This window comes from Panthera tigris, chromosome B3 (genome assembly GCF_018350195.1).
Source record: "Panthera tigris isolate Pti1 chromosome B3, P.tigris_Pti1_mat1.1, whole genome shotgun sequence".
Taxonomy (NCBI): Eukaryota; Metazoa; Chordata; class Mammalia; order Carnivora; family Felidae; genus Panthera; species Panthera tigris.
In genome coordinates this window covers 118,555,297-118,580,919 of record NC_056665.1, presented here as the reverse complement: position 1 = coordinate 118,580,919, position 25,623 = coordinate 118,555,297, and the positions used below count along the sequence as shown (strand labels likewise).

Below are 25,623 nucleotides of genomic sequence, written 5' to 3'. Positions count from 1 at the left end.
TGGATGAGGTGCGGCGACTGCAAAGTTCTTGAAGGGTCTTATTTACTTTCTTCGGTGAGGGGGTGGGACCGCCGTCGTACCTGTGGCCAATCGGGGTTCCCGTTTAGGGGGCGTCTTCTCCGTGTGCTCAATACAGAGTACTCAAGTCAGTGGCGACTTTCCTACCTCGGCCAACGGAATTTTCTGAGCTGGGAGGGGGCTAGGGCTCTTCCACTTCGGACCAATCGCGTATCCCCAAGACCGGGACTGAGAGGAGTGCAGTAAGGTGTTAGGGTGCGTGATTGGCTAGAGGAAATAGTCTTCTCCACCAATGAGGAAGTGTGGCAGGCTGGGAGGGCTGGGCCTGGCAGCCGTGGCGCTTCTAGGGAGTCACCCGCAGTAGGGGCTCCTGGAGGCCGACTGCAGGCAGCTGAGGACCATGGCGGCGGCGGTGGCGGCGGCGGCAGCAGTGCGGACCCGGATCCTGCAGGCGAGTGAGGGTGCTACCGAGGGACGGCGAAGCTAGGAATTGGGTCCTTTCCGTCCACTCTCTGAGCCAACCCTTCTTAGCCGACCTTCCAGTTCCCACCCGGCGCGTGAGGCCTTGTCCCAGTCTTCACTTCTCATCCGCCCTCGTTGGATCCTGGACTGTCACCCCTGGCTCTCTGCCCTTTTACTCTGGAGGCTCTCCCTTTCTGTCTCTGGCGCACTCCCCTCCCCCCCAGCCCTGTCCGTCCCTGCAGTCGCTCACTTGCCCTCACTTACTTTGGTCCACTCGCCGTGTTTCCTTTTCACCTCTGTGCCAGTCACCTCTCTCACCTTATTTTCCAGAAACTCCCTTTTCTGGTCACCTTTCTTAGAGCTCTTTCTCCTGCCCAGAGCGACCAGATTGTTCCCTTCCCCCCACCCTGCTTCACTGTCTGTAATCCGTGGTAAAGGAAGCACACGAGGGGGAGGGTCCGTGAATGAACTTTGAATATCCTTCTAGAAGATGTACACTAGGTTTTCCCCAAAGCAGTTATTTGCTGAGCTGTTTAACCTAGCTATGGCTCTTTGTTTTTTCCACAGGCTGTAGGCTGTCCCTTTTCTTGCCAAGAGTTGCATTTAAACTTTTAGCAAAGTTACAGTATTCTTGTTGGTGGTAAATAAGGACACATAGTTATACTACCAGATGTTCCAAGCATATGCAAGGGACTAAACATCTAAAAAAAAAAAAAGTGATAGAAAATGAGGTGATAACTCTAAAATGGGTGGTAGAAAATAAACAAGAAGTGTTAATTCCAAGGTCCTAACCCAAAGTCAGCTTTGAGTGTGCTAACACAACCTCACACTTGTCCATGGTGGGGATTGGGTCCGTTCTGCATGCCTGAGGGTGGTTTCTAACTCTGTTCATAGCCTTTCCCCAGTTTTCACAACCCAGCAAGTACTTTGGGCAAGGTTTACTGCAGGCAAAGTTTCTCCAACCTACAAGAAACAGCTTTGCCCTTCTTACTTGTTACATCCAGCCTGGGAACTTCTTCCTCTATATTGCTGGGCTTTTAGATAATATTAGCACTTACCAGGTTGCATTGAGTTCTACTGCAGAAACTTAATGCATTTTTTAAATTCTTAGCAAAGTCAGTAAAGGTTCATGTTTAAATGCTTTTTAACTGGACAGTGAGGAGAATGGGCCGGAAAAGTTTTTCAGATAGTCTGGCTTCACTCATCTATTTCTTGCTGTGATCCTAGTTGTTTTTCTAGGACTTTTTTTTATCGTAGGGGTACAAAGTTTCTACCCTATAATTCCCATTACCAATTTATCCTTGAAATCTTTTACTAAAATTGGTTTTTTTCCTTTGCTTCCCCACCATCACAGTGAGTCATTGATGGCCTTAAGAAGGTATTTTGTGCTTTGAATCAAGGAGAGGAATCTCCCTTTCTATGCACTTTATTTTGGAAACAGACACTATTATAAAAGAAACTTCCGAGTTGACCTGGAAAAGAACATAAATAGTAATTCTTAGCCAAAGAAGAGTTACTATAACGTGAAACTTTGATAAAGAGTAGTCTAGGAGCGTCTGGATGTCTCAGTTGGTTGAACATCCAACTCTTGATTTCAGCTCAGGTCATGATCCCAGGGTCGTGGGATTAAGCCCTGCATTGGGCTCCATGCTGACTGTGGAACCTACTTAAGATTCTGTTTTTCTCTCCCTTGACCCCTTTCCCCTGCTTGTGCTCCTCTCTCTCTAACTCTCTCAAACTGAAAAAAAAAAAAAAAAAAAGGTAGTCTAGATTCTGGGGGTCATGAATTTCAGAGGATCATCAAAAGGGTCTGTAAAGGGAAGAGTTGGTGTTTTCAGTAATTTTTTTAAAGTTTATTTTGAGAGAGAGTATGTGTGGGAGGGTCAGAGAAAGAGGAGGAGGGGAGAGAGAGAGGGAGAGAGAGAGAGAGAGAGAATGAATCCCAAGCAGGCTCCCTGCTTTCAGCACAAAGCCCAATGTGGGGCTCGAACTCATGAACCATGAGACTGTGAGCCAAAGTTGGATGCTTAACTGAGCCACCCAGGTGCCCTTGTTTTTAGTAATTTTAAGTATAGATAGTCCTTGATGTTCAATGGTTCAACTTAAGACTTAAAAAAATTTTTTAATCACAAAAAAATTTTTAACATTTATTTTTCAGAGACAGAAAGAGAGACAGAGTATGAGTGAGGGAGGGGAAGAGAGAGAGGGAGACACTGAATCCAAAGCAGGTTTCAGGCTCTGAGCTGTCAGCACAGAGCGCGGCGTGGGGCTCAAACCTACAAACCATGAGATCATGACCTGAGCCGAAGTCCTACACTTAACCAACTGAGCCACCCAGGCACCCCGACTATTTTTTTTTTTTAATTTATTTTGAGACAGAGAGTGTGTGAGTAGAGGAGGGGCAGAGAGAGAGAGAGAGAGAGGGAGGGAATTTGAAGCAGGCTCTGCAGGGTCAGCACAGAGCTGTCCTTGGGGTTCGAACCCACAAAACTGTGAGATCATGACCTGAGCCAAAATCAAGAGTCAGATGCTTTACCAACTAAGCCACCAGGCACCCCAGCTTAAGACTTTTTGACTGTACAATGGTGTGAAAGCAATATGCATTCAGTAGAAACCGTACTTCCAAGTTTTGAATTTTTATCGTCCCTACCCCCAGCAAAATGCAGTATGAGACTTTTGAGGAATGCTGGGCAGCAGCAGGGAGTCACAGCTCTCTATCAGCCACATGATCACGAGGTTAAACAACTGATACACTTATAAGCATTCTGTACCCATACAATCATTCTGGTTTTCACTTTCAGAACAGCATTCAGTAAATTACATGAGATATTCAACACTTTTTTATGAAATAGTCTTTGTGTTAGATGATTTTGTAGAACTGTAGGCTAATGTAAGTGTTCCGAGCACATTTAATGTAGGCTAGGCTAAGCTATGATGTTCTTTTGGTGGGTTAGATACATTAAATGTATTTTCAACTTATGATGGGTTTAGCATATTCAGAGGTAAAGAAAACCAGTCTTTTTTGTTTTGAAGTTTATTTATTTATTTTGAGAGAGACAGAGACAGCACGAGCAGGGGAGGGGCAGAAAGATAGGGAGAGAGAGAATCTCAAGCAGCCTCCACACTGCCAGTGCAAAACCCAATGTGGGACTCAAACTCATGATCTGTGAGGTCATGACCTGAGCCAAAATCAGCAGTCAGGCACTAAATTGACTGAGCCATCCAGACCCCCCAAACCCCCCAAGAAAACCAGTCTTAAAGACACTCAGTGGCTTGCCTCGGTGATGTAGTTTAAAGAGTACAGACTTCACAGTCATGCTTGCATTCTATCCTAGCAACACCACTTTTTAGTTTCAAGAATACTTGTGAAGATTGGAATTCATGAATATAATGAAATAAATACCTGACACTTAAGCCGACAGTATCTCCCAACTAGTGACTGATGGGGCTGAGAATTCAGGACGTAAGTCTTGATATCTCTTTCTATGTCAGGTACTGTCCCCAGGCTTTGGGAAAGGAGAGATTAAGTAAGACACACACTGTAGGCTCCCCTATTGTAATGCAATAGTAAGCACTAACAGTAGGAGTGCACAGAGTACTGCAGGGATGTAGGGAAACTATCTCATACTCAATCTGTACAATTCAGGAAAAAAATCCAAAAGGAGTTGGCTCCAGCTTGAGTTTTGCAAGACTAGCAGGCCTTCAGCCAAGGGGAAAGGGAGTGACTGATAAAGGAAACAAGTATGAAGTAGACATCTAGAGAGGAAGAATTTTGGTGTGACTGGAAGCAGGATAGTTTAACAACAGTGGTAATGAATGTTTTTTTAGGAAATGAAGAAAAGATAGGAGATCCAACCCATCAAAAATTATGTGCTAATGTTTTATTATGCCAGATGCAGTGCCTTTTATGCCCTCTTGACAGCAAGGAGGCTGTGTGCAAGTAAAAAAATAAAACTAAGTGGCCTAGCATCCTCAAGTTGACTGATCTGTGCATTTTCTGCCCTGTAAGAGAGTAAACATGAAACATGATGAATACCAAATGATTGCTTGGCCAGTACTCAATTTTCATTCTGCAAATGTATTAATGAATGCTTACTCTATTCCAGGAACAATGCCAGGAGCTGAGGACACAGCCATCTAGTGACCTAAGGGGAAAGAGACTTAATAATTAAACAATCTGTTATTCCATAACATAAGAAATGGAGGAAGTTAGGTGTTGTAAGAGCTGTATAATCAGGTGCTTGAGCTAAACTTGAGATTGTGACTTTAAAAGCTTCTGACTCTATTTCCCCTCTCACTCTCAGAAGTTAACCTTTTTTTTTCCTACTTCAAAGGCAACAGAAACCGTCAGTTGAGAACTTCCTCAACTTCCTACTGGCAAACATAAAACTGATCTTCACTGATACCCAAAGTGATGGCTAAGTAGGGAGATAAGAAATAGGAGTGAGTCAAGCAAACAGAATTCCATGCAAGAAGGAGCAGCATGTATACAGGCAAAAAGAGCACAAAACATGTTCCAAATGCCTAGAACATAGACAGCAAGGAGGAAAGTGGCAAGCTATGAAAAGTAAAGATGCCACGGGAAGTATTCTAAGCAACATCAAGATTAGCCTTTAAGAACAGTGGAAAGCCATTGGAGCTTTTTAAACAAGGGAGTGATCTGCCCAGATTTGTGTTTTAGAAAGCCCCTCTGGCATGGGAGAGGAAGCTAGATTCAGAAAGCTTAAAACTGGAGTCTGGGAGACCTGTGAGGAAACAGTTACTGAAGTCCAGGTAAGAGACAGTGATGGTATAGACTGTAGTGATGGCAGGCAGCATAGAGAAAAAAAGGCTGTGTTCCAGAGATTTCTAGGAGGACCGATTGCCAGGATTTGATTCACTGTGGAGAGAGAGGGAGGAGTTAGGGTGACATTCTGGTTTTTTCTTGGGCAACAAGGTGAATAGTGGTCCCCTTCACTGAAAAGCGGGATATAGAAAGCAGAGCAGCTTGGTGAGAGGAAGATGAGGAGTTCAGCTTTCTCAATATGTACCTAAACAATATCCACATAGAGGTGTGGTGAAGACAATTAGGTAACTATTATCTGAAGAGGAAGCTGGCTAAGAACTAGATTTGGGCATCATCAGAATCTAGATAATCAAGCTACAGGAGTTGATGAAATCACCTGAGGAGAATGTGCAGAATGAGAAGAGAAGGCCTAGGACCAAGTCTTGAGGAAATGGAATTGTTAGTGGCCAGGGAGCAGAGGATGATATCAGGACATACTGAAGACTGGTGAAAAGGGCGGGAAAAGGTTAAGTACAGAAGAACTGGGAAGAGCCCATGGGATGTAGGAAGTCACTGGTGTTTAGTCATGAAGGTTGGAGTAGATTGAAGGGTTAGCGGGAAATGAGGAAATAAAGGTAATTAGTATAGAGAATCCTTGCTATTGGATGGACAGAGGTTTAAGTTTCAGGAAAGAAAGGATCATTAATAGAGGTGTCTGGGGTAGTGGGAAAAGTTGGCTTTAGAGCACAGGCGCAGAGATTAGCCTTCAGTTGGAGGACAGGTGCCTCATTGGTCAGTCCATAGATACTTGTTGTACGCTTCAGTCTCCCAGTCACTTTGTCCCCACAGAGCTTGTGATTGTGATTGACTATCTTCTCCCTTATATAAGGGAGCTATCTTCTTCCTTATAAGAGAAAAGGAGGGAAAAAGGATGGGTATAGGTCAGTTTTGTAGGGTTGCTAGTAGGAAGTTGAAGTTCTCATCTGATGGTTTCTGTTCCCTCTGAAGTAGGAAAAACAAAGGTCAGCTTTTGAGAATGAGAGAGGAAGCAGCAAGGTTGGAAGTTTTAAGAGAATAAGTTTTGAAATAGCAAGGAGTAAGAACAACTAAGTAGTGAGAAGACAGAGTTGTGGCAAGGAGAAAAGATATAATAGTGAGGAGATAAGAGAAGTTTTCAAATAGCAAGGAGTCACAGCAAAAAGTATTTATAATAATATAATAGTAACGTTGAATGAGCACCAGCAACTTGCTATTTTCCGTATCTGGACAATCTTGATCACAATAACTGTAAAGTAGGTGAACAAGACAGATGCAGTGCCTACCTTCATGGAACTCAAGTCTTTTGGGCAACAGACAAGTAGCCAGGCAACTACAGCACAGACAGATAAACCTGATAGGGGAAGTACTGGCTGCTCTGGGAGTCCAAAAAGGGACACCTAACCAAGTCTTGGTTGGGGGCAGTCAGCCACCCAGTAGACCTTTCATTTGTTCCATAGATACTTATTAAACACCTCCTATGTACGAGGTACCATGTTGATGTTGGGAACATGCCTATAAATAAAACATGGTGGGCTCTAGAAGAGTGTGGATGGTTTGAAATAATTTTTGTGGGGAATGGGAGAGGAAGTAGATGAGGCATTTGGAAGAATCTTCTGCTGCCCAAAGGACTGGCACCCTTTCCCCTAGATAGTACTGCAGGAACACAAACAAATTCTTGTATTTCATGCAGCCCCAAACCCTTTGAGTAACATGTCTGTCTTCTGGGGCGCCTGGGTGGCTCAGTCAGTTGAGTGCCGACTTTGGCTCACATCATGATCTCATGGTTCACGAGTTCGAGCCCCGTGTGGGGCTCTGTGCTGACAGCTTGGAGCCTGAAACCTGCTTTGGATTCTGTGTCTCCCTCTCTGTGCTCCACCCCTGCTCACACTCTGTCTCTCAAAAATAAATAAATGTTAAAAATAAAAAGTAAAAACATGTCTGTCTTCAGACAAGATAAAAGATTTTTAGAATACAGTTTTCCTCTACTTCCCATTCCTAATTGATTTGAATATTTCTTAAATCAACTTCTATAGTATATATACAAATGAAGTTATTTTATTGTAACTGGCCCCTCTCCCCAGTTTGCTGATTATACCCTATCAAATGTTATCTATACAACACATTCTTTTCCTATAAGGTACATGTGGCATTTTTTAAACAAGTTTATTGCAATAAAATTGACATAAACTCTACATATTTGAAGTATACCATTTGATAAGTTTTATATTCGTGTTTTTTTTTTAAAGTTTATTTATTTTGAGAGAGAGAAAGCACAGGAGTAGGGGAGGGACAGAGAGAGAGAAGGAGAGAGAATCCCAAGCAGGCTCTGCACCATCAGCATGGAGCCTGATGTGGGGCTCAAACTCACAAACCAAGAGATCATGACCTGAGCCAAAACCAAGAGCCAGATGCTTAACTGACTGAGCCACCCAGGCACCCCAAGTTTTATGTTTATATACACCTGTGGAAATATCATCACATTCAAGATAATGGGCATATCTCTCACCCCAAAAAGTTACCTTCCTATCCCATCTTCTCCACTTCCTCCATCATCCCCAGGCAACCACTGATCTGCTTTCTAACACTATAGATTAGTTTGCATTTTCTAGTTTTATATAAATGAGATCATAAAGTGTATACTGTTTGCATGTTTGACTTTTTTTACCCAGTATAATTGCTATAGTTATCCAGTTTACCCAGTTATAATTGCTATAGTTGCTGCATGTGTAATAGTTCTTTTCATTGCTGAGTACTATTCCAATGTATGGATATACCACATTAGTTTCCCTATTCACCCATCCAATGGTGGACATTTTGGTTATTGCTAAGTTTGGGGCTTTCACAAAGCTGCTATAAACATTTATGTTCAAGTATTTATATGGGCATGTAAATACTTACATTTGACACTTGGTTATATGCTATCTTATATTCGACACCGATTGTGTTGGATACCATTTAAGAGTTTTCATATTGTTAAGATTTGTGGTCACTACATTTTCCAGGCCAAAAATTAGGAAAATATGGTCCAATAAAAAAAAACTTTTTTTAAGTTTCTTTATTTTGAGAGGGAGAGAGAGAGCAAGCAGGGGAGGGGCAGAGAGACAGGGAGAGAGAATCCCAAGCAGGCCCCGCACTGTCAGCATAGAGCCCAATGTGGGGCTCGAACCCATGAACCGTGACATCATGACCTGAGCTAAAGTCAAGAGTTGGACATTTCACTGACTGAGCCACCAAAACTTTTTAAATCAGGACTTCCCTGGACACTGAGGACATGATCATTATGGTTTATTATTTTCTTATAGTTTGCCGTACGTCATCGTCTGTTATCTTTTCTCCTTAAGGACTATATGACCCTTGGGAGCAAACACCAAATCATTTTTCGTATGCCCATAGTAACTAGTATAATGTTAAGCATATGGTAGCCATTCCAAGTTTTAATAATTTTCTGCTCTCATTTATCAAAATAATCATTCTTTTACCTCACAGGTCTCTTCCAAGGTGAATTCCACTTGGTATCCAGCATCCTCCTTTTCTTCTTCAGTGGTAAGTTTATTGGGTACTAAAGTTTTACTTCTGAGAAGGAATACAGTATAATTTGGGGGTATTCCCATTTATCTTCTTTATATTATTGTGATCAGAGTATATGTGAAACCTTCTATCTTGGTTTTCTTATCTAAATTCTGTTAATTATATGTCGTAAGCATTTTCAGTATTGCAAGATGCTCTTTATAGCTGTGATTTTTTTTTAATTTTCAAAATGTTTTATTTTTATTTTTGAGTGAGAGAGAGATAGAGCATGAGCAGGGGAGGGGCAGAGATACAGAGACACAGAATCCGAAACAGGTTCCAGGCTCTGAGCTGTCAGCACAGAGCCCAACACGGGGCTTGAACTCGCAAATCACAAGATTGTGACCTGAGCCAAAGTCGAATGCTTAACTGACTGGGCCACACAGGCCCCATATCACAGGGCTTGAACTCACAAACCACAAGATCGTGACCTGAGCCAAAGCCAAATGCTCAACTGACTGGGCCACACAGGTCCCATATAGCTATGATTTTTTTTTTTTTTTTTTTTTTTTTGGTTATTTTTGAGAGAGATAGAGAGAGAGGGATCATGTGAGCAGGGGAGGGGCAGAGAGAGAGGGAGACAGAGGATCCAAAGCCGGCCCTGTGTTGTCAGCACAGAGCCCAATGCGGGGCTCAAACCGACGAACCCACAAACTGCAAGATCATGACCCGAGCTGAAGTCAGATGCCCAACCAACTGAGCCACTCAGGCGCCCCTACAGTTATGATTTTTAATAGCTGCATAATATTCCATCAAGTATATGTAGCCTGAATTAACTAAAAATTTTCCCATATAACACCTAAACTGATTGACTTTTTCAATATTATAAAACAAACATTTATTTATATAGTTTTTTCCTTCTTTTAGATTACTGTCCTTCTGAGGTAGGATTACTATGTCAAAAAATGCAAACATTTTCATGGCTTCTAGAGGTTTTATTGATCCTGCCAGATAGTTGTCCTCTTCTTCACAATCTTTAAAGTTGTTTTCATAGAATTGTCAGCCATTTGCAGTACCTAAAATCTAACACATAAGGACAGGTGCTCGAAATCCTTTCTATTTAAAAGCATGCACACACTATAACACAGTAGTCCTTCGCCTTTTTTGGTCCACAGCCTCCTTTGAAAATTTAATGTAAGGAAGCTACTTCTCAGAAAAACCACACACAGAGGGGTGCCTGGGTAGCTCAGTCGGTTAAGTGTCTGACTTCAGCTCTAGTCTTTTAATCGTAAATGTAATTCATGCTCATGGTGACATGACAAAAAGTAAGCTGGGTGAACAAGTCAACTAGCTAATCTTTGTTAATACAGAATCTGCTGCTTTTTCATTCGATGCTTCACAGCAACATAAAGTTCCACTGTGTGATTAGCAGGGACTTTTCCTCAGAGAAATCACAGTATTGAGAGGCTCGGCCACATCTTAATGAACACTATAGACAAGTACATTGTGTATCTCTTTCTTAGTGTTAGCATTTCTAGAGAACAGAAGATTCACTATCAACCCTGAATTCCTTCCTCTTTGTGAAAGGGAGAGGAACAATTCACTAATACAAATTTTGTGGGGTTTTTATTTTCCAGCCAACTGTAAAGCTCTTCATTGATGGGAAATTTGTTGAATCCAAAAGTGACAAATGGATTGACATCCACAACCCAGTAAGCAAAGCTACTTTGGGATTTAAACTGACTAGCCTAGAATTCTGGGAACGTGGTGGGAAATTAGGGACTTGGGTGTTTGTCGTGAAGTACATAGTGCTGCCTCTATTAGGTGAAAAATGGACAAGGCAGGCAAGGGGCAAAATATGATGTGCTGTTCTTCCCATCAGGCCACCAATGAGGTCATTGGTCACGTTCCTCTGGCCACCAAGGCCGAAATGGACACGGCTGTTGCTTCCTGCAAACGTGCTTTTCCCGCATGGGCGGACACTTCAGTATTAAGCCGCCAGCAGATCCTGCTCCGCTATCAACAACTCATTAAAGAAAACTTGGTAAGAAATCAGAATGGTATTATTTTCCAAGCTGTTGCCTAGGATGCAGAGGCCTTTTAGCTGCCCTTGTAACTCTACAATGCAGAGACATAGATCATGGCTCTCTCCCTTATACTACTTCTCCCCCAGTTTTGTTCTTCCTTGGCTACCTAAGAACTAAAAGGAGGCACATCTTTGCCTTGGTTTCTGTGTGTGTTTTCTCTAGAAAGAAATCGCCAAGTTAATCACGTTGGAACAAGGGAAGACCCTCGCTGATGCGGAAGGAGATGTATTCCGAGGCCTTCGTAAGCTGGGAGTCCCTCTCGGGGAGTTCAGGAACCCTTTGGGAAGGAGCAAAGGAAGATGGGAGGCAAAGATCTCAGAACGGGAGGTTGCTTCTTCCATGTAGATTTTCCTATCCCGTGATTTTTTTTAATACTTGTGGAAAATGGCAATACTTCTTAGGTACCTATGGGATCAATTTATTTCATTTATTTTACTTGATCGTTCAGTAGGTATATGCATTTCACTGTCTTTTTTTTTTTCCTATTTGGAGAATCTCATTTTGCTCAGCCCCTTCACATGGACGGGCAAGTCGATCTTTCTGCCGTGTGTCATTGGCATGAGCCATTCTCTGTCTCAGGGATGACTAGAGCAGGACAAAGCTAAGTAGTGCCCGGTGGAGAGCTGGTGGTCTGACTGCTTCTCTGTTGCAGAGGTGGTTGAGCATGCCTGCAGTGTAACATCCCTCCTGCTGGGAGAGACTATGCCATCCATCACCAAAGACATGGACCTTTATTCCTACCGTCTGCCTCTGGGGGTGTGCGCGGGCATTGCTCCATTCAATTTTCCTGCCATGATCCCCCTGTGGATGTTTCCAATGGCCATAGTGTGTGGAAATACCTTCCTACTGAAACCATCAGAGCGAGTTCCTGGAGCAAGCATGCTTCTTGCTAAGTTGTTCCAGGACTCTGGTGCCCCAGATGGAACACTAAATATCATCCATGGACAACATGAAGGTAACTGCCCTTCTGTACATGGCACTTAATCTGGCTACCAAAAAAAATCAAGGTGTTGAGTGGTGAAGGAATATTTTAGGATGAGGAACCTAGGGAGGAAGGGATTTACTGATAGTAACCTCCATGTTTGAAGGTAATGTTTGTTGACTGCCATCCCTGTATGCTAAGGAAACTGACTGGGGAGTAGCAGTGCTTCTGGCCCTACAGAATACATTGGGACAAAGAAATACGGATTAGGTCAAGACAAAAGAGATAAAAGAGAATGTTTTCAGTTCGATACTGAAAAATGTATAGCCCTCAGAGAGACTGAAGGCCTTCTAATTCACATAGTAATAGCTAACACTTAAAAAGCACTACTGTGTTTCAGGCAGTTTCTAGTGCTTTTCATATATTATCTCATTTAATCTTTATAACAATCCTTTAAGGAGTGTTATAAACAATCCTTAGGTTTATGAAACCTATAAACAGTAGATACTATTGTTTTTCCATTTTACAGGTAAGGAAACTGAGGCTTAATGAAATGAAGTCATTTGCTAGAAACAATCAAAGCCAGACTGTCAGTACCCAGGAAAACTCTGGTTTTTACTTTTAAATTATGCTATATTGCTGCTCACATGACAGCACAGTAGTATCTGAGAGTCCCAGTATATAGTAACAGTTAAAGAACTATCACATTCTTAAAGGATAAAAGGAAGAGTTGAGTATTAAAAGGCTGCTATTTTGGAGGAAAACAGGAGTTGTAGCCTTTGGAGTTAGAAGTAGGTATAACAAATGAGAAAAATAATGAAAGGGAAGAGGCTAAATAGAAATAGTAGTTTAAAGAATTTAAGAGAAAGGAAAGAACTTCAAAATGGGAATCAAAACTAGAAAAATAGAAGTATAGAAACTTCTCATTCATAGCAATGGAAAAAGGCAAATTTGCCATGTTGAGAAGCCCACGGCCATTTGCTCCTTTGTGGTAATCATTTCTTTTCTTCTTAAAGCTGTAAACTTTATTTGTGATCATCCGGATATCAAAGCAATCAGCTTTGTGGGATCCAACCAGGCAGGAGAGTACATCTTCGAGAGAGGGTCAAGACATGGCAAGAGAGTTCAAGCCAATATGGTGACTTCTTATTCGTTTTTCCCCCCAAATCTGTTATATGTATTAAAATTACAGGGGTTCCCTGGGTGGCTCAGTCAGTTGAGCGTCCGACTCTTGATTTCTGCTCAGGTCATGATCTCACGGTCGTGGGATTGAGCCCTGTGTCAGGCTCTACAGTGCTAGCATGGAGCCTGCTTGGGATTCTCTCTCTCCCTCTCTCTCTGCCCCTCCCCTGCTCATTGTCTCTCTCTTTCTCAAAATAAATAAACTTTAAGAAATAATAATAAAATTACCTACAAACAGCCCTTCAGCCGAGGCATTACTATCCCACTGTCATGCCAATGTGTCTTTATTCCCATTTCATCCTGAATGTCTTCCTTTTAACCATGAACCTGGTAATGATATTTATCCTAAGCCACTTTAATTACTTTTTATCTTAGACACTTTATCTTGGTGACAAAGAGCACCTTTCTCATTAAGAATGTTATTCAAATTCTTTGGCTTTAGCAGTAGCAGCTGAATTCTAGTTCTGGCCTTGTTTCTTCCTTCATACCTTTCTAGCCCTTTCTCCTTCCTTCCGTTCAACACATATCCCAACTACTATAATGTCAGATATGCTCTTCCTAAGAGTCCATGCTATCTAAGGTACTAGAAGGAGCCAAATACCCTGTATGTGAGTATGGTTTACTTGTTTGCGTAGTTTTACTATTCTCTTACCAGCTCCTTGCCGAGTACATAGTAATTCTTTGATACTAACTGTAAATCCAGTTGCCTCTTTCTCACCCTTTGGTTAATGTTGCAGAAAGGACAGCCACCTATGCACAGGCCTAGAAACAGTTCCCGATATGCTCACTTATTTCTTTTCCTGGTGAATGTGTTTTGGCCAATTTGACTTAAGCCACTCCCATCTCATTACATATTTATTGAGTTTATTCTGTGTCTAACAGTATATTATGTGTAATGGGATAAAATTAAATAGCAAACATGGTATCTATCCATGCACTCAACTATAGTTGTACAGTAGTCACCCCTAATCTGTGGGGGATGCCTTCTAAGACCCCCAGTGGATCCCTGAAACTGTGGATAGTACTGACCTCCATATATACTATATTTTTCCTATAAATACATGTCAATGATAAATTTTAATTTATAAATTAGGCACAAAGATTAACAATAACTAATAATAAAATAGAATTTTAACAATACACTATTATAATATGGTCTCTTGATGGGGCACCTGGGTGGCTCAGTTGGTTAGGCGACTGACTTCGGCACGGTCATGATCTCACAGTTCGTGAGTTCGAGCCCCGTGTCGGGCTCTGTGCTGATAGCTCAGAGCCTGGAGTCTACTTCAGATTCTGTGTCTCCCCCTCTCTCTACCCCTCCCCTACTCACACTCTGTGTCACTCTGTCTCTCAATAATAAATAAACGTTAAAAAAAATGTTTTTAATAATATGGTCTCTTGAGCTACCATATTATACTTTACTCACCCTTCTTATGATGATGATGTGAGATGATAAAACGCCTACCTTATGAGATGAAGTGAGATGAATGACGTGGGCATTGTGGCAAAGTGTTAGGAGGCATAGTTTCCAGACTTCAGTTGACCTTGGGTGACTAAAACCGTGGCAAGTGAAACCCCAGATAAGGGGAGATTACTGTATTTGGAAACATATGTTTAGAAATGACCATGTTATCCTACCTAGTAAAGAAATTTATGAGGCTATGTATCTAGAAGCAAGCCAATTTGGGGAACCTCTTTCCAGAAATGGTGTATCAAGAGGTCCACCTATTTCGCCATTCAGCTGACCACTGGTATTATACTGGCAGCTCTTTGTTCACATTGCTCTTCTTATAGCTGGAAATCCCAGCAGACAATAGACTGTTTCCTGTCTAACTTAGGAAAGAGAAGGGAGTTCTTCTTGGTTCCTGGGTGCAGTATTTAGTCTGTCAGTTTGACTGAATGTGATTATGTGACTGGAGGTTTTGTTTTGTTTTTTTGGTAATGATTTTGATCTAAATAAACATATAACAGCTTATCAGCTAAGAAAGTAGAAAAAAAGTAACCTGGAGACTTACTCTATGCTATCAAGATTTCACAGTATCAAAATGATAATAAATCTAGCCTCAGAACAACAAAGGGTAAATTCTCTCTTTCCTTAAATTATTTGAAATCTCAGATTTTGCTTAGTTTCTTAGCCTCGTTGTATTTTGCCAAGGAAGATCCATGTACTTTTTATATTTCCTTTAGGGAGCCAAGAACCATGGAGTAGTCATGCCAGATGCCAATAAGGAAAATACCCTGAACCAACTGGTTGGGGCAGCCTTTGGAGCTGCTGGTCAGCGCTGCATGGCTCTTTCCACAGCAATCCTTGTAGGAGAAGCTAAGAAGTGGCTGCCAGAGCTGGTGGAGCGTGCCAAAAACCTGAGAGTCAATGCAGGTAATCAGTTATCTGCCCAGCTCCTTTAGACTTTGTATCTGTGGCGCTAAGCTCTTGGTTTTAGTGTTGGCTTTGGCCAATGGGAGTAATCATGTCTACTCTTTAACCATTCCTCTCTTTATAGTGTACTTGTCATAGTTAGCAGTCATAATATATGTTAGTGAAAACATTAAATACTTTTGTGTTGTTTTACAGGAGACCAGCCTGGAGCTGATCTTGGCCCTCTGATCACCCCCCAGGCCAAAGAGCGAGTCTGTAATCTGATTGATAGTGGAACAAAGGAGGGAGCTTCTATCCTCCTTGATGGTCGAAAAATTAAAGTGAAAGGCTATGAAAATGGCAACTTTGTTGGACCAACCATCATCTCAAATGTCAAGGTGAATAACTCTGGCTCATTTATTTCACACATACAAGCACTAAAGGTACCTTGAAGGCTATGGATGGAATCTCATCCCTCCAAATGAAGACATTTAATGACTGAGACCTCATCTCTTGCCAGGATTAGTCAGTTATTTTATTTAGAGTCTGAATGATCCTCTTATCCTGACACCCAGCCTCCTTCCACTATACCAGTGGTTGGCAGATTTTCCATTAAGGGCTAGATAGTAAACATTTTTGGCTTTGCAAGGATATACAGTCTGTGTCACAACTACCCACTCTTGACATTTTAGTGAGAAAGCACATTAACACCATGTGGTTGTGTTCCATAGCTTTTATTGGACAATGGAATTTTAATTTTAAGTAATTTTATATGTCATGATTGATTTCTTTTTCAGCCATTGAAAAGACATAGAAACCATTCTTAGCTTGTGAGCTGTACAAAAATAAGCAGCAAGCCACATTCTGCCCACTGGCTATATTTTGCCAACCCTATCTTGTATTTGTTACTTATCTGTTTAATATTAATTTTTCGTTCTGCTCCTTGCTGTCTAGTTTATAGCTATTACAGTGTCTCCATCAACATATTGACCATGCAATATTTACTGAGTACCTACTCTGTGCCCCAAATTTAGCTGTCTCTTCTCCAGAAAGTGACGAAAGAAAAATAATTGATCTCTCAATTTTTATTTATTAAAACTCCACAAATCTCTGAGCTAAAATTAATGACTAAATTGAGGTGAGGAAGCTTTTTTTTTGAAGTTCTTATGTCCCCACTATACCTACTATAATCCTGAATAATTAAGAATTGATGTAAGTGTAGTAGAAATTATGAAATCTCTTGCCATAGAACCATTGAGGAAAAATCCACTTAATAGCAACAAACATAGCTGAGCAGCTACAGTGGTGAAGGATGTTTTGAATGTTTAATGTGACCTGATATCAAAATATAAATGTACAGACTCATTTGGGGAGGCAAGGGAATGAATGAGAATGAATTGTTTATGTTACAGAAAACTTAGTACAGGGTTTCTTTAAACAGAAACACTCTCCTGTGTTATTTTCAATATCTATCTGATTTAGGGGCACCTGGGTGGCTCAGTCGGTTAAGTGTCTGACTTAGGCTCAGGTCACAATCTCACAGTTTGTGGGTTCGAGCCCTGCTTCGGGTTCTGTGCTGACAGCTCGGAGCCTGGAGCCTGCTTTGGATTCTGTGTCTCCCTCTGTCTCTGCCCCTCCCCTGCTCGTGCTCTGTCTCTCTCTCTCTCTCTCTCAGAAATAAACATTAAACAAAATTTATATATATATATATATATATATAATGTATATTTGATTTATAAAAAATGAATTTTCATGTAACTTTTCATAACATAACAATTGTATAAACAAGTTATACAGGTATAAAAGAGGAAGCTAGTGATGGGTCATGGGACCTAAAAATACAGTGCTCAAAGGGCAGGAGGGTAATTGTAGTTAATAGGAATTTCAAGTTGTTTATATGATTGGTAGCTTCAAAGATGGAACACAGCAAGAAAGGACTTTTTTTTAAAAGGTGGTTTAAAATGAAGAGAGGTTACTAACATGAAAATTGTCCATGTAAACAGTGGGTAATAAAGTACCAGATAAGCCTAAAATACTGACTTCTTTTCTGGATGCATCACTCCTGGAAGCCAACTATGACCTGTTACAAAGAGGAGATTTTTGGTCCAGTTCTTGTGGTTCTGGAGACAGACACTTTGGATGAAGCCATCAAGATTGTAAATGATAATCCATATGGAAATGGAACCGCCATCTTCACCACCAATGGAGCCACTGCTCGGAAATATTCCCACCTGGTGGATGTTGGACAGGTTTGTGAACAGAGTTCTTAGGAGATTCTTGTACTCATATACTGTTTACTATCTAAGGGAAACAGCAAAGTGATCGGTTGCTGCGCCTCTGATTTCCTACAGTGCCCCATTTCTTCCTCAGGAATCACAGTTCATGGGATACAGGAAGGAATGGGATAGAAGTTGGGGTATTTAAAATCGGTTTGTCTGATGCCAAGCATTTGTGCTTCTAAATGGAAAGTTCCTTTGTTTGAGTCCTTTTATTTATGTGGATTTGTTCTGCTTTAGGTGGGGGTAAATGTCCCTATTCCAGTGCCTTTGCCAATGTTCTCATTCACCGGTTCTCGATCTTCCTTCAGAGGAGACACCAATTTCTATGGCAAACAGGTAACTTTAAGAAAATATTGTATTCCTCTAAGAAACTTTCTTGAATATACTCAGGAACAAGGATTCTGAAAGGAAGGCCCTGACATTAGCTTCTGTTGGGTCATAAGTTGTTCAGCCATGCTTATCAGGATGTTCCCTAGAGAAGATTTAAAATACAACAAAATTTCGTCAAAGCTGCTGCTCCCTGACTAACTCAAGGCAGCAAAGTTTTGGGGAAAGAGCATTGAGGAAGTCCAAGCCTTTATGTATGTCATTTCCTCTGAGAGCCTTTCCTCCTGCCTCTCCTCTTTCATCTAAGTCTTAATCATCTGTCTTGTCTAAGTTTGAATCATGGACTGACTCCTCCAGAAAATCACCTCTGACTATCACCACCCCCTTCCTCAGTGCTGGGTTGGGAATGCCCCCATGTCCTCCCACTGCACATTTTTCTCCTGTAAGTTATTCACTTACAAAACAGATTTTTAATGTTCATTTATTCTTGAGAGAGAGAAAGAGTGTGAGTGGGGGAGGGGGAGAGAGAGAGAAGGAGACCTAGGATCCGAGGCAGGCTCCAGACTCTGAGCTGTCAGCACAGCCAGACACAGGGCTTGAAGTCACGAAATGCAAGCTCATGACCTTAGCCAAAGTTGGGTGCTTAACTGACTGAGCCACCCAGGCACCCCTTCATTTACAAAAATTTTACTGAATACCTTCTTTGTACCAAAACTATTCTAAGCATTATGGATACATTATGAACAACAAAAAAAATAAAGCAGATTTGGTACAGAATGGCCTGGGGTCAAATTCCAGCTTGGCCTGTTATTAATTGCATGACTTTGAGGAATATCCTGTGTCTCAAGTTTCTTATCTATAAAATGAGAATAACAATAGTACTTATATTTCATAAGTTTATGAAGATCAAATCACCATTGTTACCACATCCTTCAGCAGATGCATATTTCCTAAGACGAGGCATGGCAGGTTCAAATAGCAGAAATGAGCTGGGGCACAGAGAGTGAATGAGAAGGAGAGTGGTAAGAGATGAGGTTAGAGAGGCAGGGGGAATCCTGTAGGGCTGTGTAAGCCAAGATAAGAACACATCACATTGTAATTATTTACTTAACTGCAGTACCTTGCACGGAGCAGGTGCCCAAACATGTGTTTAACAAATGGGCTAGTGAAAGTTCTTTGTAACCCCACAGAGATACAGCCATTTTGGAACCTTCAGTAATAAACTACATGTTTTCTATACAGGACTCTCTTTTATACTTTAATTAAAAAAAAAAATTAACAGTAGCATTGCATAGCAGAATGTAACAGTGTGACCAGCTGGTTAAGAAAACATACTGGGGGACACCTGGTGGCTCAGTCAGTTGAGCGGCCAACTTTGGCTCAGGTCATGATCACGAGGTTCATGAGTTCGAGCCCTGCATCAGGCTCACTGGTGTCAGCACAGAGCCCACTTCTGATCCCGTCTCCCTCTCTCTGCCCCTCCCCTGCTTGCTCTCTATCTCTCAAAAAATAAACATTTAAAAAAAAAAAAAAAGGAAAACATTTTGGTTATTTGGAGGCAGATTATTCAGTTTGCACATTAGTCACAGCTTTTGCATAATCGATTACTTTGATTCTATTAACAAAAATTTCTTTTGAGGGAAGCAGAGTAAAACTATTGCTTTTTTTCTCCCTGTCTTGGTTGCTTCAGATTCTGTGTCTCCCTCTCTCTCTGCCCCTCTCCTGCTCATGTTCTTTCTCTCTCTCTCAAAAATAAATAAACATTTAAAAAAATTTAAAAAAATTTCTCTCCCTTGCTTTGCCCCTCCCCCTCAAAATAAATAAATAAAGTTTAAAAAAACGAAAAGCTTAATTTAAAAAAAAGATCCTCTCCCTCTTCCTCTGCCCCTCCCCCCTTCATATTCTCCTTCTCTCAAAAAATTTCTACTTTGTATTCTTTGGGAAAATAGACAAGAAAGAATCATTCTCATAATAAAATGACAACTTTAGTTATATTGAAAGTATATAATAACTCTAAAACCCTTAATATATATATTAACATGGCCCAGATTTTGTCAAATAATTCTAGAAAAGTATTTTAAAGAAGCTGTTGTGGTTTTTTCTAACATTATCTTTCTAGCTTGCTAGTTTTTTTTGTGTTAGATCTGCACAGTCTATTCTCCTTTGCTCAAGCCTATTCTTACAAAATAAACTGTATATAAAGCCTTACATATGAATTTTTTTGGTTCACATTACAGGTGCTTTAGAAGTGAATGTGTGTAGTATCAGACAGTTTACTTTAGATTTGTAAGATATTGTAGATTTTACTACTTTAGCATCACTGACAGTTGTCAGAAATGGCCTAATATGTATTCTATCCCTTCATGCCTTTTTCTTCTTCACAGAAAAGAGAGAAAAACTAACAGTTATTGAACAGCAGTTACTTTACTAGGACGTTTGAAGGTCATCTCATTTTCCCCTCACAGCGAGGTGAGCCACAGGTCACAGATAAGGCCCAATGTTACATGGCAGTCAACAAGGAGGAGAGGCAGGATTTGAGCCAGGTCCTAATATCTCAGAGCACACATTCAGCTCTAGGAATAGAATGAACTGCAAGTTTAACAGATTACACTGTTCAATTTTTCCATTTAGATCCTCTTGACTAGTTTCAGCATAATGATCGGTAAGGTTTGACTATTTATTTACTATGCCAGGCATTGTGCTAAATGTGTTAAATAGATTATCTCATGAACAGTATGTTGGATTTTGGTTGCACCAGCTCCTCAAGTGGCAACATTAGTAACGCTTTACAGCACCTCCTTCAAAAGCTGATTGAAAGAGAAATCATGAAACCCCCAGGAATATATGCTCTTTTTTTTTCCTTTATTCTCTTTAGGGCATCCAATTCTACACTCAGCTAAAGACCATCACTTCTCAGTGGAAAGAAGAAGATGCTACTCTTTCCTCACCTGCCGTAGTCATGCCTACCATGGGCCGTTAGAAACAAGTTTGTTCCAGATTCAGTCCACCCTGAGTAATCTCCCTCTGTTCTTGACCAACTTCATTTGCCAACTTTGCTCAGATCAGATCTCTAGGATTGGAATACCTGGTAATTAAGACCTTTCTCAAGACCATTGGCCCCTGCAAAGTTGTTCTGAGGAGATTCCTAGTCTGACTCTGAAAACAGATTTTCACTTGCTCCTTACTTTGGTTTTTGAGGTAACTGTTGTTAACTCTGAAACACTTATATGGAATGAGATCTTAGGTTATTTTCTAAAAGTTCTCCCCTTTTCTGATGACTTGCGGAAGGGAAGATAGTGTATGTAAAGAAGATCTTCCAATAACTGGAAGAGGACTCCTTGGATGGGGAAACAGGACAGAAATTAATTCACCCTTTGGTTGATCCTCAAACACAGCCCTACATAAATGGTAGTGGGGGAGACCCCTCTGCCAAGCTTTCCTGAGCCTGTCATTTATCCCACACTATGAAGGACATAATACATTTCTACTTATCCTGTGGTTGTGACAACTGCTTTCTTTTCTGCTAAATGCCACTTTGTCCTAGTGATTCATGACCACTAATTACTAATTCTATCATTGTCACTGTTCCTACTTCTTAAAATCACTTCTCAAGGATACCTCAGTATGTACTGGATAAATCAACTTTTTGTTGTGTGTGCCAAGTGTTAAATTTCACATTTGGCTTCAACAATCATTAATGCTTCAGTCATTAATTCAGATGCAAATGGAGTTTTTTAAGAGAACTATTTCAAAAGGTTTTTAGGGCCAGAAATCAAGGGGTATTCCAGCCATGAAAGTGTGCAAGACTCTTGCCTTAAGTAAGTGTAACCAGGTATTACTTGTTGAATTTTTTATATTGTTCTTTCTTCTTGCTTGCATTTCTCGTTAGTGATAATTTTTAACGAAAGAACTCTTAATGTAGAGTAATTCATTGGTGCCTAAGAAATTTCAAGGCTCTTCATGACATGAAATAGTAAAAAAGAAATGCTTTGACAGATTCTTCTGCAACCATTATATTCAAGTGTCTTTATGCCTTTTCTTTTGATATAGCTAAACTTTATGTCAGAACAGAAACTGATGAGCTAAAAAAACAGATTCCCAACCGAATCAAGTCTTTTCGGATATAGTTTTTACCCAGTGAACTAGGAGACGGCTGCTGGCTCTGATAGAATAGTCTTTGGTCCTCAGGCAGATGATATAGGTCATTTATTTTTTCTGCTCCCTCATGAGTCACTTGGATAATGCTAATCTGCTCCATGGCAGTGATTCAGTGAACTAAGAATATGAAAACTTTGAAAACATTTGTGCACTCTGTGGATTTTAATACTACCACTGCTGGATAGAGTGTCAGAGTCTTCAATCGCTTAAGGTGACTGGAACCTTAATAAAATACATTTATGACCCTAATGGGTTTATTGGTTTTTTGGGGTTTTTTTGTTTTTGTTTCTTTTTTTTTGGATTTGCCTTCCTAAATGTGAGGCAATAAAAATTTATAATTTGATAATAGAATGCCCTTTATTTTCTTTCTACTTATCACAGCTGGCAACTAATAGTGGTACTTAATCCAATCCAACAACAATAGGCTGGGTTGAATGAAAGCTCATATTGTCTAAATTCCAACTGGAATTAAATATAATCCCAGAGATTCCTATGTTTTCCTTATATTTAAGGGAAATCACTTTTGTAAAAATACTGACTCATCAGAATTGTGTTGCTCTAATTGGAATCAACTCATTTGTCTAGCTACTTGCTACTCAAAAGAGTTTCTTGTTTCTTATATGGAAAAAAATATGCAGTTATATTCATGCTAATAGCATCTTAAAAATTTAGTGTGGCCTCATTTGAAATTTCTCAGATCCTGTGTTGTACTAATTGATTATGAATAACAAATTACAAATAAAAAGCTCTTAAAAAGAAAACCTGGCTTTTTTGTTTTGTTTTTAAATGTTTATTTTTGAGAGAGAGAGAGTGCAAGTGGGGAGGAGCAGACAGAGGGAGACACAGAAACCCAAGCAGGCTCCGCGCTGCCAGCACAGAGCCAGATGTGGGCTCATGAACTGTGAGATCGTGACCTGAACCGAAATCAAGAGTTGGACGTTTAACCAACTGGGCCACCCAGGTACCCCTGGCTTTTTGTTTTTAATAATGCCTTCCTACATAATTCCTTTGTCCCTAGCTTATAGGGATTCAGACTTCCCAATTCTGTTCAAAGCCATTATGTTTATTATTACATAATATGGTCATTATGTTTATTATTACATAAAAGATAGTACATATTTTGGCTAGCCTTTATACTTCACAAGACAATGTATAGGTTTTTCCACATTTACTAAAAGAGGCACAAATGTGCATTTGCATTAAGTATAACATGCCTGCCATAGTGTAGACATGTTATACATGTGTTATTACTCATTTCACTGATCACTGAGAGCTCTTGGCTAGTAGAGAAAAGCACTATGACTTAGCAAGAAGTTCCATGGGGGAAAGGAAGCATTTAGTTAGATTACAGACTCCTTACTATGTCAGACTCTTGTGATTCTTTCTGAATATTGGGTATCATCAGTTCACCAGAAGAGTCTGAGATTGGTACTTGCTGGGTGATGAAGGTTTGATCTTGAAGCTTACTGTCATCCCTGCAATGACGACAAAATGACAGACCTGTCAACAACCACATATTCATGGAACTTGGTTCAGAACAATAGACTTGTCCTACAACTCCCACTCAGTTCTGGCACATATAAAAATGTCCACCACAGCCACTGTGATCAGGCTTACATTCATTACCTTGTCAAGACAGCTCTTACCCAAATTCCTTTGTTTCTCCATCATCAGCAACAACATAGTCTGGAACTGAAGGCCTAGAGCTCTGGCTATATTTTCTGTGGTAGATAAAAGTTAACAATGAGGCAGTGTCTCCTCTTGTCCCATATTTCAACTGTGCTTTTTTTTTTTTAAGTGTATTTATTTGAGAGAGAGCATGCGCACATGTGCGTGAAAAGAGGAGGGGCAGGGAGAAAGAATCCCAAGCAGGCTTCACGCTAAGAGTGCAAAGCCCGATTCGGGGTTTAATCCTACCAACTGTGAGATCATGACCTGAGTCAATACCAAGATCAAGAGTCAGATGCTTAACTGATAATCATGATGATGATATTCCTCCAATAGCTATTAATGGTGATGCTTAAGACGGAACCAGAGTACTGACCAAAAACATGGCCAGAGAAATTCCCTTCCCACAAAAAGAACCTCAGAGCATAGAAAAATTACCCAATGGTGATGGACCCAGTATGAAAATTTCTCCTCATACTTTGGAAAGTTTGGTTTAAGAACAGGAAGTAATCATATCACTGATTGAATATTCTAATAGAAAGTGAGCTGAACAGGATTATAAAAAGTACAGTGGGGGGGGGTGCCTATCTGGTTCAATTGGTAGAGCATGTGACTCTTGATCTCAGGGTTGTGGGTTTGAGCTCCACATTAGGTGTAGAGATTACATAAAAATAAAATCTTAAAAAAAAAAAAAGCATAGCAGGTTGATTTGCCAGCAGGTAAGGACACATGCTCCACTTCTAAAACTTGTCCTCAAGTTGGTACATATGAAGCAGAATAAACCCATTCAAAATATGACTGTATTAAATAGTCTAATAATTATGCATGAGAAAAATATACTTTGGGGGTTCCTAGGTGGTTCAGTTGGTTAAGCATCTGACTCTTGGTATCAGGTCGTGATCCTGTCATGAGGCTGAGCCCCACATCGGGCTCCATGCTAAATGTGGAGCCTGCTTGGGATTCTCTCCCTCCCTCCTCTCTGCCCCTCCCCTGCATTCATGTGCTTGCACATGCGCTGTCTCTCTCACTCTCAAAATAAATAAACATTTAATTTTTAAAAATGTACTTTGGATACTACTAGTACCTGAGTTACAGCCAGTGTGGTTGCTAGTGCAGTAAAGAGTGCAGTTTATTGGTTATACTCCTTGACTTAGTTCAATCACAAAAATAGCATACTATTAGATTCACAATCATACAATCAATTGAACTCTTAATGAACTTCCTAACTGCTCTGCTTGCCCTGGTAGACCATTTATCATCTAATCTCTCCCCAGTCTGGTTTGAGCTTTCTCATTTAATCTCATCTTCACCACACATTTCACTATTCGATTCCCATCTTCTTTTCCCTTCAACCAGCTCTGATATGAGATTCCAACAGGCTTAGACATCATTCCATTGCAGCTAGATTTAACTTCATTGCTTTGGTGCGAAGATTTCACTCACATTTCTTTGTTTCTGCAGTATTGAAAACAACATAGTATGGAACTTGAGACCTAGAACTCTGGCTGTTTCTTGGAGTACGGAAAAGTCAACTCACAATGAGACAGACATTCTGTAGCTATAGTCTGGATTCTACCTCCCCCTCTAAATAAAAATAAATAAATAAAATAAAATAAAATAAAATAAAATAAAATAAAATAAAATAAGACTCTTTGGAAGGCTCCCAGAGACAAAAGACCATTTCAAAGTCTTCCATCTTCCACTTAGCCTAAAATTCTTTAAACTCTTCTCTTTTGGCTGTCCTCTTTCTTGTTCTCCTATTCACTGCTGTGGTTATTTCTAGCCTCGGCCCTTTACCGTTCTACCTTCATACAACCTCCTACACTCAACTACCAATTTTCACTAAATATGCT

The 25,623-nt window shown here is 40.5% G+C and overlaps 2 protein-coding genes across 10 annotated transcripts in view; one reads left to right on the top strand and one right to left on the bottom strand.

The window, feature by feature from the left end:
• The first annotated feature begins 27 nt into the window (after nucleotides 1-27).
• Nucleotides 28-22,351, top strand: ALDH6A1 (aldehyde dehydrogenase 6 family member A1). 2 transcript variants are annotated; one of them, XR_006218987.1, is made up of 13 exons: nucleotides 28-469; nucleotides 8,771-8,827; nucleotides 10,429-10,503; nucleotides 10,674-10,835; nucleotides 11,041-11,119; nucleotides 11,531-11,833; nucleotides 12,817-12,938; nucleotides 15,170-15,359; nucleotides 15,555-15,736; nucleotides 17,408-17,587; nucleotides 17,855-17,953; nucleotides 20,329-20,413; nucleotides 20,820-20,902. XR_006218987.1 is itself a non-coding variant. In XM_007095077.3 (12 exons), exons 1-12 carry the CDS (start codon nucleotides 419-421, stop codon nucleotides 20,922-20,924), a joined length of 1,605 nt encoding a protein of 534 aa, XP_007095139.1. In that variant the 5' UTR covers nucleotides 28-418; the 3' UTR covers nucleotides 20,925-22,351. The 2 variants fall into 2 exon arrangements, 1 of the variants encoding a protein (XP_007095139.1); XM_007095077.3 differs by lacking the exon at nucleotides 20,329-20,413 and having other exon boundaries at nucleotides 20,820-22,351.
• BBOF1 (basal body orientation factor 1) overlaps nucleotides 3,954-25,623 on the bottom strand; it is a 54,185-nt gene continuing 32,515 nt past the window's right edge. Inside the window, exons 10-13 of one of the 8 annotated variants that reach the window (XM_042990092.1) lie at nucleotides 23,749-23,823; nucleotides 23,463-23,577; nucleotides 4,577-4,625; nucleotides 4,375-4,482 (exon numbers count right to left, since the gene is read on the bottom strand). In XM_042990092.1, coding sequence (XP_042846026.1) covers nucleotides 4,578-4,625; nucleotides 23,463-23,577; nucleotides 23,749-23,823 — 238 coding nt within the window. In that variant the 3' untranslated portion in view covers nucleotides 4,375-4,482; nucleotide 4,577. Of the gene's footprint in view, nucleotides 3,987-4,374; nucleotides 4,483-4,576; nucleotides 4,626-6,110; nucleotides 6,150-9,835; nucleotides 9,875-14,557; nucleotides 14,577-17,988; nucleotides 18,019-18,042; nucleotides 18,090-18,774; nucleotides 18,934-23,462; nucleotides 23,578-23,748; nucleotides 23,824-25,623 lie in introns of those variants that run through there. The other 7 variants (XM_007095073.3, XM_042990094.1, XM_007095072.3 and 4 more) reach the window with 7 other exon arrangements.

Bases quoted from the DNA above. Each gene is read 5' to 3' on its own strand.
- ALDH6A1 (XM_007095077.3), top strand. From the start codon at position 419: ATGGCGGCGGCGGTGGCGGCGGCGGCAGCAGTGCGGACCCGGATCCTG. The intron at 11,834-12,816 runs GTAACTGCCCTT...TTCTTCTTAAAG, and splicing joins CATCCATGGACAACATGAAG to CTGTAAACTTTATTTGTGAT. The intron at 15,737-17,407 runs GTGAATAACTCT...CACTCCTGGAAG, and splicing joins CCATCATCTCAAATGTCAAG to CCAACTATGACCTGTTACAA.